The sequence below is a fragment of the Photinus pyralis genome, unplaced genomic scaffold, assembly GCF_008802855.1.
Source record: "Photinus pyralis isolate 1611_PpyrPB1 unplaced genomic scaffold, Ppyr1.3 Ppyr1.4_LG4, whole genome shotgun sequence".
NCBI classification, from domain to species: Eukaryota; Metazoa; Arthropoda; class Insecta; order Coleoptera; family Lampyridae; genus Photinus; species Photinus pyralis.
This window is the reverse complement of record NW_022170511.1, coordinates 14,643,843-14,659,106: the sequence shown is the minus strand read 5'-3', so window position 1 is coordinate 14,659,106 and position 15,264 is coordinate 14,643,843. Positions and strand designations below refer to the sequence as shown.

Below are 15,264 nucleotides of genomic sequence, written 5' to 3'. Positions count from 1 at the left end.
GGCTGGACTGCAAGTAAATCACGGACTTGTCTTACACTGTTGTGGACCTTTGTATAAGTTTTTGCGCGATCGGTCATTTCTGACTATTTACCATGGGTGTTTCCATGACAGTACGTAGAATTTACCAGTTGCTATGATTACGACGACGCCAAAATTACTTACCGATCTAAAAACAGAACAGCAAAAATACTTACCGACGCCTTTTTAAAAATCAACAGTCTTACATTACATTTAATCTTTAATTATTGTTAGGTACATTAATCGTACAATTTGTGCTGTTGTTTCCTATAGCAAGACGCTCATAAAGTCATAAAGGATGTGCAAAGCTAGTAAACTACATCAGACACATGCACATTTTTATGGAATTATTAATTTCAATTTTGACATTTAAACTGGTTGCCTAGTGATGTACACCATACCACTTTGATCATTTCGATTTATTCTGCTCGTTCATTTCTTAGTGCATAGTTATATTGGTTGGATAATTTTAATTTCGATCGCGCAAAAAATGTTATAAGCACGTCGAACGTTAAGGGTTACCGTTCTCAGACAATAATTGGAGTCGTCGCTTCGCTCCTCCTCCAAACAATTGTCTTCGAACGGTAAAAATCCCTTACCGTTCTCCATACTTAATATACTATTATAATTTCAATTTTCATCTCTTTAGACAGCATTTTTGAAGTTTATCTGTAGGGCGGTAGATTTGAAGTGACAGTTGTACATTACACCTACTACCATTGAATAAATGTTTTTATTCAATGCTACTACGCATTTGTGCTGCTCCTATATGTCGACGCGTTTTTTTTTTAATGGAACATAGGAAAATAACATTGCACGCAAAATCGTATCATTGAATTTATAACTATCAGAAGCGCAGGTTAAATGGCAGGATATGTGACTGTTTTCAATAGTTTAAATTACAAGACGTAGATGTCTCTACCATCGAGAAAGATGAATAATAATGTCAGTTTTTTTACCTTTGTTAATTATTATACAGGAATCTGTAATGAACCCACTATCTCGATTTGTAATTGTTGTATACAGAATTCTAGATACCCAAGAAACGTACTTATAAGGCATTTATGTGGCACACAGGATGTTGAATGACGTAAGATAAACATTCTTCCTTTCATGAATCGTGACCTTACTTAACATTCCTTAAGGAAGATTGAATTACATTTGAACAGGAAAGCAAAAAATACGCAGGCATCCTTGATCACTGTAACAGAAATTAAATGTACCTACCTATCTATTCTTAATTTTTGTGTGTGTCGGTTAAACCGTTGCCACCGGTTAAACTACCTAAGACAGGGGTCGGCAACCTATTGAAACGGAAGAGCCAAAAATTACAATTTACAAAATTTCCCAGTTCTTAAAGAGCCACAAATAATTTTTGATTCAATATTATAGTTTTTGGCTATATACAGGGTCCTGCAACAGTCCGACGGTTTTTCCTACATAGCTGATAGATACCTGGTAAAAATATTGGTGGTTGCGGATCTACAGAAATTATTTTTGAATGTACAGGGTGTTCCATTTTTACGATGTCAATTAATAACTGATCTTTTTAAATAGAACATCCTGAATATTTGGTTGTTTCAATGCCGTTTGTTCAAAGTGCTATAACTATTCTTTTTCAAATGGAACTACCACTATTTTATTTCGCTATTCGCTTTTGTCTTCTCTTAAATGTTTATAAGGGGTGCCCTGTGCTTAAACTCCGCAGTGTTTAGGTTATTCAATATTTTTCACAAAAGTACCTACTCATTAATTAATTACGTGTTTATACATCGGAGTAGGCTGGCTATAATAAAAAAAACAAAAGAATACCAGAAAGTAAACAAGTGTCAAAAATTAGATAATTATTTGCTGCAAGTATACTTTTGATACAAAATAAGATTAATTAAAAAGGCGAATTTCGAACAAATGAACTAATTTCTTTAGATAAATACGGAGAGCCGCAACTTTATAGGTATCAAAAGAGCCGCAGGTTGCCGACCCCTGATCTAGGATCACACGTCACACCTGGCAATTTTGATACAAAATAAAAAGGTCGTTAACCTCTTTTCTTTTAAATTCTGACGTTTGAAATTTGTTCTCAATGGTTAATCGATAACTTATCGATAATTATCGATTAATAGATAGTCAATCGATAAATTAAAAAAAATGGTCGACCGGTCAACAAAAAAAGAATTTTTTGCGCATGGGATTTACACAATATATATTCTGACTATAATAAGCAAAAATAAATAAAAAGTGCGATTAAGACATCGAAAATATTTGCTTTTACAAAAGTTACAGCGATTTGATTGAAAGCTTTCAGGGGCGAAAATTAAAGCTGGAATCTTTGTTTTCCCTTAAAAAAAAAGAAAAATGGAGGGTGATATTTTTCCGCGGTTACTTAGCAAAGAGGAAAAAAAATCCTGGAACAGTTTTAAGGCAATAGTCCATGGTTTCCCGTTCAGTGTTTCCTGGGAAACCATAGAGCTGAAAATTATGACGAGCTGACAGGATTTGGTTTTGTATCATGGGGTATAGAATGTCTCTAAAGAATAAAGATGCACACTGCACAGGTTACATTCTCATTTAGATCAATTTAAGGATAATATGGGAGCTTATTCGGAATAAGGACAACACTTTCTCGAGACAATGGAACTTAGGCACCTTCCCAAGGCCAGGAAGTTGGAAGCATGATGGAAGATCAGATTCAGTTGAACATGACAAAAACAGCAAAACTGTTCCATTTTTAAACATTTAGACTCTAAGATAAACAAATTATAAATGTAGAAACGTTACCATTTAATAAATCATGCCGATGTAAGTAGGATTCTATAGGTATTCTTATTTTTTGGTTTTTTGCATTTTTTTCACACAAAAACAAATACATAACCATTTTTTGTTCTAATTCTTATTTGTGGCTATAGAAGCAATAAAAATAAGGTATATATGTCCCATGCGCAAAAATGCTGTAGACCGGTGTAATTTATCGAAAATGTTAAAGGATTGGTCGATAAACCTATAATTACCGATAATCTATCGATTAATCTCACAACTATAAACTATTAAGATAGATAATTATCGAGAGAATTTTTAACGACATAAACTTTTCAATGTTTAGGTATACCAGTTTACTTCCAACAAAAGCGATGTAAGAGCATTGTTGAGTTGCCATATGATCACAATTCACAACCTACTGCTGTACTCATTTTTTAGGATTATCGTCCACTTGATCACCTTTGATTTCAGACAACTTGAGCATCAAAAGATCCTGTTTTATTTAAATTATCTCTCGCAATATCAATACCAAAAAAACAAAAATGTTAGCGAGTGTACGCATGGATGATGTAATATATCGATTGAGAATATATATCGATGAGATTTATGAAAAAGTATCCATAGTTTTCTCTTGATAATTTCCGCTACTTATTTATTAATCGATAAATATCAGAGATAGACAATTTTCGTGGCAATAATAATCGATTATCAGCAGCTAACAATCATTATTAATTATTTTCAAAAGTTATCGATAATTATAAAAAGTTATCGATAATTATCAAACGTTATCGATCATTATCGAAAATTAGCCTTACGATTTATCGATAATTGTCGATTATTATCGAAAGTTAACGATAAGTGATTAAAGTTATCGATAATTATCGATAGTTATCAATTAATGATTAATCGATAATTATCAGACTGAACAGACTTATCGATAAATCGATAACAATTTCATTTATCGCTCAGCTCCAGTAGGTATACGAATTCACGTAAACTGGGACCGATTTATTTGTGCACAATGCTGCATGGTTATAAAAAAAGCTGATTCGAGAAATTTAGTTATCAAATGTGAATGTGGAAATGATGTAGCTGCCTGCTTGCAACGGACAATATTTTGCCTTAAAATTTTTTTTGATCGTTTTTTAATAACAAAATCTCCCGCTTTCAGTAAAAATGTGGAACCTGCCTATTTTACTGCCTGTGAATAGAATGTATGAAATTGCATTCCTTCAAGGACAAGGACTGCAAGCTTCGTTCGTCTAAATGTATTATTATTTACATTACAAATTTACGCAATGCTTCTTAAGGGATCTATTTTTAGAACATTCCAATCCTATTTATAAAACCATTCCAATGATAACACAAAAAACATCCGGAGTTCCTGACATCTGACGATTAAAAAGGAAAATATTCGAATGGTCAAAATAAATGGTTTGTAATGCTGCCATCTAATGTCAATGTAACGCTCCACTTTCGATCGCCCACGGACTTTCAAACGATCGAACTGCTCCTAGCGGCGGCCAGTTGGCACATGGTCACAAACTGTTATATGGGATCTGCGCTTCTGATAGTTATAAATTCAATGATCGTATGTTCCAGTTTAAGATAAACGCACTGTATAACATAGCAACCTATTATAACCACAGCCATCTATAATTACGATGGCTGTGTTTGAATGTGTATGCAATTGCAACACGAACTTACGTGACTGCAATGGTCTTAAGGTACTGCAACTCTTATCATTGTTTATTTATAAACAATGCTCTTATATTCCCAAATAAATTCCCAATACTCAACAATTAATGTCTGGTTGCCCTGGGATTTCAGCCTATATTGTTGAATGGTAAAATAGATTTTTGATAAACAAAAACAGATTTGTAATCCATTTTTATTTATAACTTTGTTGTTAGGTATGGATGTTGATAATGACACACTACTCATTAAAATCGAACCAAAACAAGAAGAAGAAATCCATTCCTCTCTTCAAGGACATGTTTCAGTAAGCAACGAAGTTTTGGTGACAATAAAGGACGAAATTGCCATTAGTACAGCGTGTTCTAAATCTCTTTATGATGAAGAACAACAACATTCTAACTTTCACCTTTTGACTCATTGTAAAACAGCGCCTAAATATTTTAAATGTGCAGATTGTGGTTATGAGACACACAAGAAGTGTAACTTTAACCAACACCTATTAACACATAAAGCTTCTAAGAGTTTTAATTGTGCTACTTGCGATTATGGGACAAATAACAAACACCTCTTGAAACGACATCTCTTAAATCATAAAGTCTGTAAGGATTTTAAATGTGCCGATTGTGATTATGGCACAAATGACAAATGTGTCTACAAACAACATCTACTAGTACATAAAGTTTCTAAAGATTTTAAATGTGGTGATTGTGGTTATGGGACAAATCGTAAACACGTCTTCAAAGAACATCTTTTAACACATAAAGTTTCTAAGGATTTGAAATGTGTTAATTGTGATTATGAGACAAACAAGAAATTTAACTTTAACCAACACCTTTTAAAACATAAAATTTGTACAGATTTCAAATGTGCTGATTGTGATTATGGGACAAATGTTAAGCGTAACTTCAAACAACATGTTTTAAAACATAAACTCTCTAAGGATTTTAAATGTGCTAATTGTGATTATGGGACCAATGTAAAACGTAACTACAAACGACATCTTTTAAGACATAAAATTTCTAAGGATTTTAAGTGTGCCAATTGTGATTATGGAGCAAATGATAAACTCATCTTCAAGCAACATCTTTTAACACATAAAGCTTCTAAGGATTTGAAATGTGCTACTTGTGATTATGGGACAAATAATAAACACCTCTTCAAACGGCATCTTTTAACGCATAAAATTGCTAAGGATTTCAAATGTGATACTTGTGATTATGGCACAAATGATAAACACAACCTCAAACAACATCTTTTGAAACATAAAGTTTTGAAGGATTTTAAATGTGCCGATTGTGAATATGAGACCAACACGAAATATATCTTTAAACAACATCTGCTAACACATAAAGTTTCTACGAATTTAAAATGTGATAATTGTGATTATGAGACAAACAAGAAATATAATTTTAACCAACACCTTTTGAAACATAAAATTACCAAAGATTTTAAATGTGCTGAGTGCGAATATGGGACAAATGTTAAAAGCAGCTTCAAACGACATCTTTTAATACATAAAGTTTCTGAGGATTTTAAGTGTGTTAGTTGTGATTATCGGACAAATGTTAAACGTTACTTCAGACGACATCTTTTAAAACATAAAACTACTAAGGATTTTAAATGTGCAAATTGTGATTTTGAGACAAAAAGTAAAAGCTATCTTAAACAGCACCTTTTAAAACATGAAAGAGTCAAAAGTTTTTAAATGTGCTTTATTATGAGATATAATAGATTGTACTTTGAGCAACACCACTAGGCTTTATCTTTAAATGGGCAGGGTTTCAGCCAAGGATGCTTTACCAACCCATCTCACTATACATTTACAAATATTCATGTCCGAATCCGGATTCGAACCAGAGACCCTAGTCGAATCCATACAGTTGGACGATTTTTTATCTTTGTCATGAAGAACTACTTGTATTCCTGATGGATTGAGGCTTGGGTCGCTACATCAAACTGATACACCACAGGTCAGTGCAATGTCGAAGATTTCTAATGGCGACCCTCTCTGGAATGTAGTGAGGTGGACTGTGCTCAAACAGTATATACAGGGTAGAATACCTCACAATGAATGAATAGCAAAGAAGATTAAATCTTTTTATTTGACAAAATCAACATTAATATGTCAATCTTCTTCACTTGACGAAGCCTCTTCTGCTTGTTGTAACCAATTAGTAAAAGGTTCAACTCGAGCATAAAATCTTGTGTTTTTGTCAATTCCAGAGAACCAATTCAAAATTACATCCTCGGAAAGGTGGTCTTTATTGTACAACCAATTTAACACAGCAGAAACACACTCGTTTAGTTCATTGTTATTAGCAGCTACATCCTAAAAAGTGGCACGAAATGAATTAATTTCAAATTCATGAATAAGGAACATTGATTAACATGAAACAAAAAGACTTACCTCAATTGCTTGAAGACAATCAACCATGGCGGAAATGTTACGAATATAATTCTTCAGGATCGGTGAGAAGTAATCCAACAATGGCCGTAATGAAGGCAAATAAGGTTGTCCAAGATATAATTGAAAAGGTAACATCAATATAGCTTTTATAACGTTGAAATTTACCTACAAACAAACGGTTTTGTAATCGATCAATGACTTAGAGCAAGATTTTGAACATAAATTCAAAATGATCGAAAAGAAATTCACCTCCTTAACTGAAACGTTATAAGCATATCGGGATGAATTTATTTCTAGTATTAAATTATCGCACTGTAATTTATCTTCAAAACCTCTGGTAAGGCTGTCGACAACTTCGGTTAAGAATACTGAAACAAAGATTGAAAATATTATTAAGCGTAAGCACTGAATTTTGATTTATAAGGTAAAAGCATTGTTAAGCACCTCTTACTTCCAACCCGTGCATCTCAAACTTTGCAAGCGTAAGAGCATTAGTTAAAATATAGTCAATTCTACCCCATACCCAATTAAAACAACAGGCACTTTATGGACTTACAATTTGTATCATCTGGGACAGGTGAGATTGTATACGACAGATTATCTTCACTTTCAGATGACTTAACACTCTCATCATCTGACGGCTCGGCCTCATCGGGCATATATAACCTCGAAAGTTTTCTATGCAAACCGTCATCTTCAGCATCTGATTCAACGCTTTCCTCTGGCTTTATGTGATAAGCATTTTTAGCTAACTTATTGCTTGCCACTCCTAAAAGTACAAGATATTGTAAATTCATCTACAGGCTGTTTAAGTTCTTTGCGACCAACTTAAAAATAATAATGGCAAATAAAAGCAAGTGAAGTACCTAAGTATACATTTAAGACAATGACTCCAGTTTTAGATTGTGAAACAAAACAGTGAATGAAAAAGTAGCAGTACTAATCTCATATTCTTCAACTTCACTAGCAGGGTTCTGTGGGAGAAGCAAATGCAAGGAAAACGAATGCCAAAATTGAATAATGGACCGAGGCAAATTAAAAATCCCATTTAAGATCTTGAAATACGAGGAGAAAAAAACATTTTGGCTTGCTGTAGGTTTTGGATAAAACACCTATGCCAATAGTGACAATTTTAAGTGGGTATGGTATGGAGTCACTTGAGCCTGATGGGTTTTGGCAGTTGGCCGGGGTCACACTAGCAATTGTCCCTGGTCAAATTTTGGCAATGGGCCAAATGTTGGTAGGTGGCCTGGGGGTGCAAGACCATATTTCGGCTGATAACCTGGGGTCTGAGATTTCGGCAGTTGGGTAAGGGTGCGAGATTTCGGCAGTTGGCCCGGCGTTCTATTCCGGTAGTGGTCCACCGGAAGTGATTCGGCAGTTGGTCCGCCAGAGGTATTTCGGTCTACTGTCTTGGTTGCTGGATCCACCATCTTGGATGCTGGGCCCGTCACTTTAGCGCCGTTGGTGTTTGCTGGAAAAAAATTTTATTGCCTTTGAGATTCGAACCCACGATACCTGAAATAGATGACTAGCGCGTAACCAGTTGAGCTACAAGACTACCAATTTTATAGTTAGAGATTAAAGTAAAAAAAAAGGAAGACTTGTACTTTGAACTTTGGTCTTTTCACAAACTACAAAACTGCATTTATTTGTAAGAATTTTATAATTAGAATCGCGAATTATAGCGGAATGTGTGATAGTTTGCATCCAGTGCATCAGTTTAAAAAAAATGAAAGTCCCCTACACCTATACCAAATTATGTTTCTAGATTTCTACCAGAATTTTCTTTGTGTTATAAATAGCCTTCCGGTGACGAAAATAACAGCTCATACAGTATTTAACATTTATTAGCTATAGTATATGAATGTAAATACAAAGGCGAAGAAGTTACATTATTGAAGCAATACCTCCTCTATAAATTACTCCACATGTTGTACAGGGTTATCGAAAAAAGGTGAATTGTTGATAGGTAATTCGATTTATATGCACAAAGGACATGTAGGGGATCATTTACGAAAAGCTTAACCGTTATTTTCGCCGTTCTTGAAAGTACAAAGGTTGGTGTAAAGTCCAAAGGTTGGTTACTGGTCAAAGTCCAAACGCTGCTCGCCCATCAAGGTCCAAAGGTTAGTAACCAGTCAAAATCCACGCAGAGGTAGTGAACAGTGCAACGAACTCTAGTTAAATTCTTTCATATAAAGTACGTAGAAAATTTATAATTTTTTTATACAGACTGAGGCTATACCATTATACCACTAACAATAATTGAAGGATTGTAATGCAGAATTTTTTCTAAACACATTCCAATGTAAGAGACTTTCTCATACAACCGATTTATTAAGTATTTGGCATCTTGATGTACATTTTCGATAGTTGCAGCTTCCTTCTTCTCCTCAAGTCAGTCATTTTATTAATACACATTCGGTAAAAGGAAGCGAAATTGTAGTAGTTCTAATCGTGAGTTTATTACCTAACCAACTCCTCAATCTCATTCTTTCTTTATTATACAACACGAAATAGTTCAATATTGATGGTGGTTATAATTTTATCTTCCCTAAATTTCCAGTTATACAATAAGCCCGAAATTCAACAGCCTATGAAGTATACAGGGTGTCCGTTTTTCGAGCACAAACATGGGAATCAGGGCATCTGATTATTTGGAGATGTAGTGTAGTTTAAATTGGGGCAAATTTGCGTATTTTGGAGCCCAATAATATACCAATACGAAAATTCGGACGTCATGAGAGGTTGCCGAGATTTTAAAAGAATTTTCCATTTTCCCTTTTACTTCGGAAACTACAAAACGTAGAAGTTAAATTGTACGATGGCCAAGATACACAATTAAAGAATTATTATCATGCTTTCAACAAAACCAGAAAATACAGATTACTTCCGAAGATATGCCAGAACAACCGAAATTTACCCATTTCGTTTTTTTTTTTTCTGAAGTTATTTGAACAGATACAAAAAAATAGAAAACTCTTTCTCATTGCTACTTTACCGTATTACTGTATTGAGTAGCATTCTAGCGTTATATCTGGAGATCTAGAAGACCAATACCTGCGCATCTGTAGACCGATCCACTTGTCTTCCAAAATGTTCAAAGACATACCTATAAGCATCATGGCTAGAATGAGCCGGTGCTAGTTCTAAATCAAAATTTAAATATGTAGCATCAAGTCAGTATTGTTGATTTTGGAAGAGTTTTTGAAATTAACAGTCACAGATACAGGGTACTAAAGAAAAGCAGTCAAATGTCAAAAAGTTTGAAAAATCTTGAAAAACTTGAAAACCTTTGATGCCGGGTATAGCGAAATGTGGTATCAAACGACGTAGATTTTCATGTAATCTCAAAAATCCAACAAAATACAAGATGTTCTATTTAAAATAACACATCCGGTATAGCCGGAAGTGAAACGATCATGATAATATTTTCTTTCGATAGATTCGAGGATAGATTATAAAAAACTATGTTCGTATGCAATTTTTCAGATTTAAATTATTAATGGGAGTGTGAATACTTTTAGGTAACGGTTGTATATTCGCAATAAATCTTTAAAACGTAATTAATTTTTTTAGAAGCGTTAAAATTACCATTTTTGAACTATGTTGAAAATTACTCTTTTTATTTCAGTATACAGCACAATCTTTTAATGGGATTCCATATGAAGAAACTTTTAACTTGACATTAATCTCACACCTGAATATGATCCTCACCTTGATAAACAACATTTGATTTGGACTTTGCCCGCAACCAACCTTTGGACTTTGAACACCTGGCAACCTTTGAACTTTGAACAAATTGTGCGAAATGGTACTAGCAGCAGATTGGTCGGGATTATTACGTCATAGCGCTCGCCACAATCATCTCGTTTTGAATAAACTTCTAATACCGCACATGTTTATTGTTTTTTTTCTACTCAGCCACTATTTTTAAATTAAACTTTTACGGTCCAGAAAATTGTTTTATGGTTTCAGGTATACGCTTATTAAATTAGAACTACGGAATTCAACTATACTGTAAACCCCCACCCCATTGTAGCAGACCAGTCAGTCTTGTCGCAGTCATGCCGAGTACAACCAAAATGCTGAATGTGTGTGATTCTTATGCAGTGACGTTTTCGGGCAGTGTATGGGGATGCAATTGTACCATGATTCAGAGGACCTGGGGCGGAGGTCATTTAGTCACAAGGCGGAGGTGATTTCCAATTAAGATAAGTTTTTAAAGTATATATACTTGTATGAGCTGTTAGGCACATTCCATCATACCATTGGAAGTCTATTCTTGGCACAAAATTCTTGTGGAAATCTGGAAACGCCTTCCATTTTTTTAATTGGCGCACTGGATGATAAATATTAAAACGGCAATAAAGACGTTAAAGTATCACACATTCTGCTGCAATTCGCGATTCTATTTATAGAAATAAATGCACTTATTAAGGCTCCATAGCGCAACTGGTTACGCCCTACCCTACTAATTCAGGTATCCTGATTTAAATCCCAAAGCCAATAAAAAAGATATTTCCACCAATCAACGATGGCGCCAAAGCGTCGGGTCCAGCAACCAAGATGGTAGGCCAACTACCGAAATACCCCAAGCGGGCCTACAGAAATATGACCCAGCACCTCAGGCTAACTGCCGTAATCTTGCACCCTAAGCCAACTGCTGAAATATGATCTCGCACCTTGGGCCAATTGCCAAAATTTGACCTTGCACGCTAGCCAAATGCCAAAATTTGACCTTGGCCAACTGCCAAAAATTTTCCCATGGTCCAAAAAATTGTCCATGCACAAAATAATCCGTAACAAAAAAGTTCGAAATGCTTTAAGAAATCAACCTAAAAATTCCATTTTGGTGTTATGAATGCAAGAAGAGATTCTTACTGAATGGTACTTTGGTACATGATATATGCCATTCGTTCTTTGTTAAACGCTTCAAAAAGCATTGCAATCTCTTATTCAGCTCACGTTTTAAGAAGGTTAGTGTCGGAACCAGCCTCCCCTATAAGCATGAGTAAAAAAAATAATGTGTGAACAGCAGAACATCTAACAGTTGGAGGTGTTATAGAGATGGGAGAAAAGTAAATAAGCACATATAAATCACCTACCTGTTTTAGATGAGTGTGATCGAATCAAATAGTTTTCAATGATAGAATTTTCAGGTAAAACAACTCCTTTCCCTATTACACTCGCCTTTGTAACTATACAACCTGTTTCAAGAACACACTTCTGTCCTATTATACTATGCTGAATAACAGAATTATCACCGATCACAGTATTAGAAAATACAAACGAGTCCTCAATTATAACATTATCTCCAATTTTAACTGATTCTCCAATAATCGATCTTGATATTCTCGTTTTGTCACCAACAGAACTGCCTCCACCAATGATTACGTCCTCAATTAAGCTATTGCTTCTGGAAATTTAAGTAGCTTTAGTGACAAACTAAACACAACCACTTACTGTGTTAAATGTACATCCTTGCTGCGATACACGTTGTTTTGCAAGTGAATGTAACTCCGTTGCTGACTGGAAATTCCCATGTCGGGCACAAGAGGATACAACCATCGATGGAGAATATCTCGACTACAAACAAATAATGCCAAATAATTTTTTCTCGGAGAGTAACTCTACTCAAGCTTAGTTTAGTGGGCGTATTATTAGTTAGGATAAACGGAGGTCGCTCGGGCAATTTGCAAAGTAAAATTACGTCAAACTTTGAGAATGCTCTCTGAATGTTGAAGGTGCTTTTGGAAAATATAACCTCTACATTCATCTAGAGCGCCTCATCATTTGTTCTACTACTACCAAGCCTCTAATACCTGATCACTGGCGTAATTGAATTATTTGGGTTTTTGCAATTTTTAAAATTATTTTTTTAGTTTGGATTTGATTCAACATAGAGACATTTACACATATACCACTTCACAGCAAACGTGAATGAAAGTATGTCGGGAGATAAGAGCGATAACCGCCGCGAACTTGGAACAAAACGCAGGCTCAACCATGTTGCAAGTTCTGAAACCGTCGCTACAGAGAGGTGGCCTATGTAGAAAATATAAAGGACTCGCCGGTTTCAAGCGGGTGAGATACAAATGTCGAACGTAACAGCAGAGCCCGCATTCTGAGCTCGGCTACGAAAGCAAACACGTACCATTAGTTTGTGGAATTTTATCACATAGCCATAAAGTATTAGCGGCTTAAATTTAAGTAAAAAACAAATTTATGTATATCTTTTTTGTTCATTATAATATTATACATACAATAAGTACAATGGAGGTACGCCACTGGTCAAGAAATTCAAACAGCTGATGTAATAAACAAGAAGTAAACACAGTTTTGGCCACCCAGAATATGGGCGCCACATGAAAATTTGCCTCATCAACAGCATTGCTCTTGATAGGATATGATCAGTCCCCTTTCTTCCAGTCAAAGGGAAATATGGTGGAAAGTTTTGTGTTTCCTAATGTAACCAACTCCATAGCTGCAATAAGCAATAGTGCCAACTTCACTTTGAACACGTTGTATAACTTGACCAACACCCACTATGAATATAAATGCTAATCTTATATTGAAAATTGTCTATTTCACTGACTATAGCCATGATATTGCTTAATTTGACAAATTGGTCGATTTTATTGAAAAAAGAAACTGAATACCTCACAGATTGATACATTCTCCAATTAGTCACTGCGGCTCCATACTGGTTCCCCTTAATTAAATGCCAATAAATGGTGCTTCCTAATATTTCCTCATTGATTAACAGTCCACGCACGAAATCGTCCTTTGTTTGAAAATCGAAGTTATCAGAAAACAAGGAGAGCACATTTGGTGAACATATGGAAATGTGCGTATCTTTCAGGTTGTGATAAATATTTACAGATGCATTGTCCATTAGTATCTCCTACAATGTAAATTTCAAATACTTCACCCGAATGTTAACTTAACGCCCGCCTTACCAGTGGCAACTCTATTTTTGCCTTTTTCGATGTGCCCAATTTTTGATGAAGTAACACTCTATTATTGGGTGTAGCCACCATTAACACTTCCTCAAAAGAACACCTACCTCTCTGACCTAACCCAGCCTCTTGTAATATCAGAGTCATTGCGGCACCCTTATCCGTGTTGCATGTTTCACTGAAACCGTACAATATTAATAAAGTGTTGGTAATGATGCAAGAATTCAGTGAATGCAATGCAACATATGTATATGTACTTGTGCTTTTTTATAATGGGAAGTAATTTTATGTTTCCAACAATTCCTGGTTCTAGTAAAACAAAATCGCCACGAATTAATGCCTTCGCATCCAGATCTCTGATACAGTCGCCGAACGACCTGCATGTTTCAGAAACAATAACGTGCACTTTCATCGTTAATGACCATCCTGCGGATTTCTCAATGCTGCTACTAAAATATGCATCGAATCAAAAGTGAATGGCTAGCTCCGCAGAAAATACTAACTTAATATGCTGTTTTATCATAACAACATTGGAACAGCAAAAGAGAAAGGTTTCCTCGATACCACCCAAGGATAAAAATTCCAAAGTGTATTCAAGTAATGGTACGTTAAGCAACGGCAAAAGAGTCTGAAAGGAAGTTAAATTGAACAAGTCAGGATTGCATCATATTTCTTTCTTACTAGAGGTGTATCATCAGTAATCGGCATGAATTCATTTCCAAAATGTTCTGCAATAACAACCGCTTGAACGACTTCTTTTTGAGCGACGCTCTTATCTAATTTTTGAGACATATTTTCGCCTGTTGTCGTTTGCCTTTCTTTTTTCAAAATTTGAGGGTCATTTTGTTTCAGGTTAGATTTAGATCTTACATCAGAATGTGGTTAGCTTCCTGTCAAGTAGCTACCACAGAATAGTACGCTACGGATCGTACTTTAGTTTCTGTGGTTATACTAACCTTGGGATCTGACGTAGAATATACAGAATGATGGTAATAGTACATTCTTCAACGAGCGTAGAATGGTGGCTATTAGTCACGAGGATGAAGTTTCCTAAACGAGTGAGCGAGTGTTAAAATCATATAGGTCAGAGGCGCTTTCTTTCGGTGATCCAAACGCGTTTGGATTGTCAAATCACGTTCTTTCGAAGTGTGATCTTATTATCATGATTGCTAAAATCGTGAACAAGTAAACATAAAAGTTTTATGATCACGAATTCCTAGCCTATAAATGCAAGGATATTTTTACTCAAATGTTAGGTTAGTCAATATTTGTAACTGAAGGGGGCATAATCGTGCAAGTACTTTCACTTGTATTTAAATTATTTTCATAATCCAAACAAAAAATTGGTAATTTGAATGCATATGTGTACTAAAACGTAACCATATTTTGACTTAAATTCGCGCGTTCTTTCGTAAAACG

At 35.0% G+C, this 15,264-nt stretch overlaps 1 protein-coding gene and 1 long non-coding RNA gene across 2 annotated transcripts; one reads left to right on the top strand and one right to left on the bottom strand.

Moving 5' to 3' along the window:
- Positions 1-6,556: 6,556 nt before the first annotated feature.
- LOC116168616 (translation initiation factor eIF-2B subunit epsilon-like) lies at positions 6,557-14,729 on the bottom strand. The gene is made up of 11 exons (XM_031484545.1): positions 14,527-14,729; positions 14,349-14,473; positions 14,103-14,294; positions 13,846-14,023; positions 13,546-13,790; positions 12,350-12,472; positions 11,992-12,302; positions 7,437-7,649; positions 7,130-7,248; positions 6,881-7,045; positions 6,557-6,802 (listed from the first exon to the last, which is right to left on the bottom strand). The coding sequence occupies exons 1-11, from the start codon at positions 14,635-14,637 to the stop codon at positions 6,599-6,601; spliced, it is 1,986 nt and encodes a 661-aa protein (XP_031340405.1). The 5' UTR covers positions 14,638-14,729; the 3' UTR covers positions 6,557-6,598.
- Positions 12,297-13,039, top strand: LOC116168617. The gene is made up of 2 exons (XR_004144800.1): positions 12,297-12,720; positions 12,769-13,039. It is a non-coding gene; the product is annotated as an uncharacterized LOC116168617 (long non-coding RNA).
- Positions 14,730-15,264: the final 535 nt, after the last annotated feature.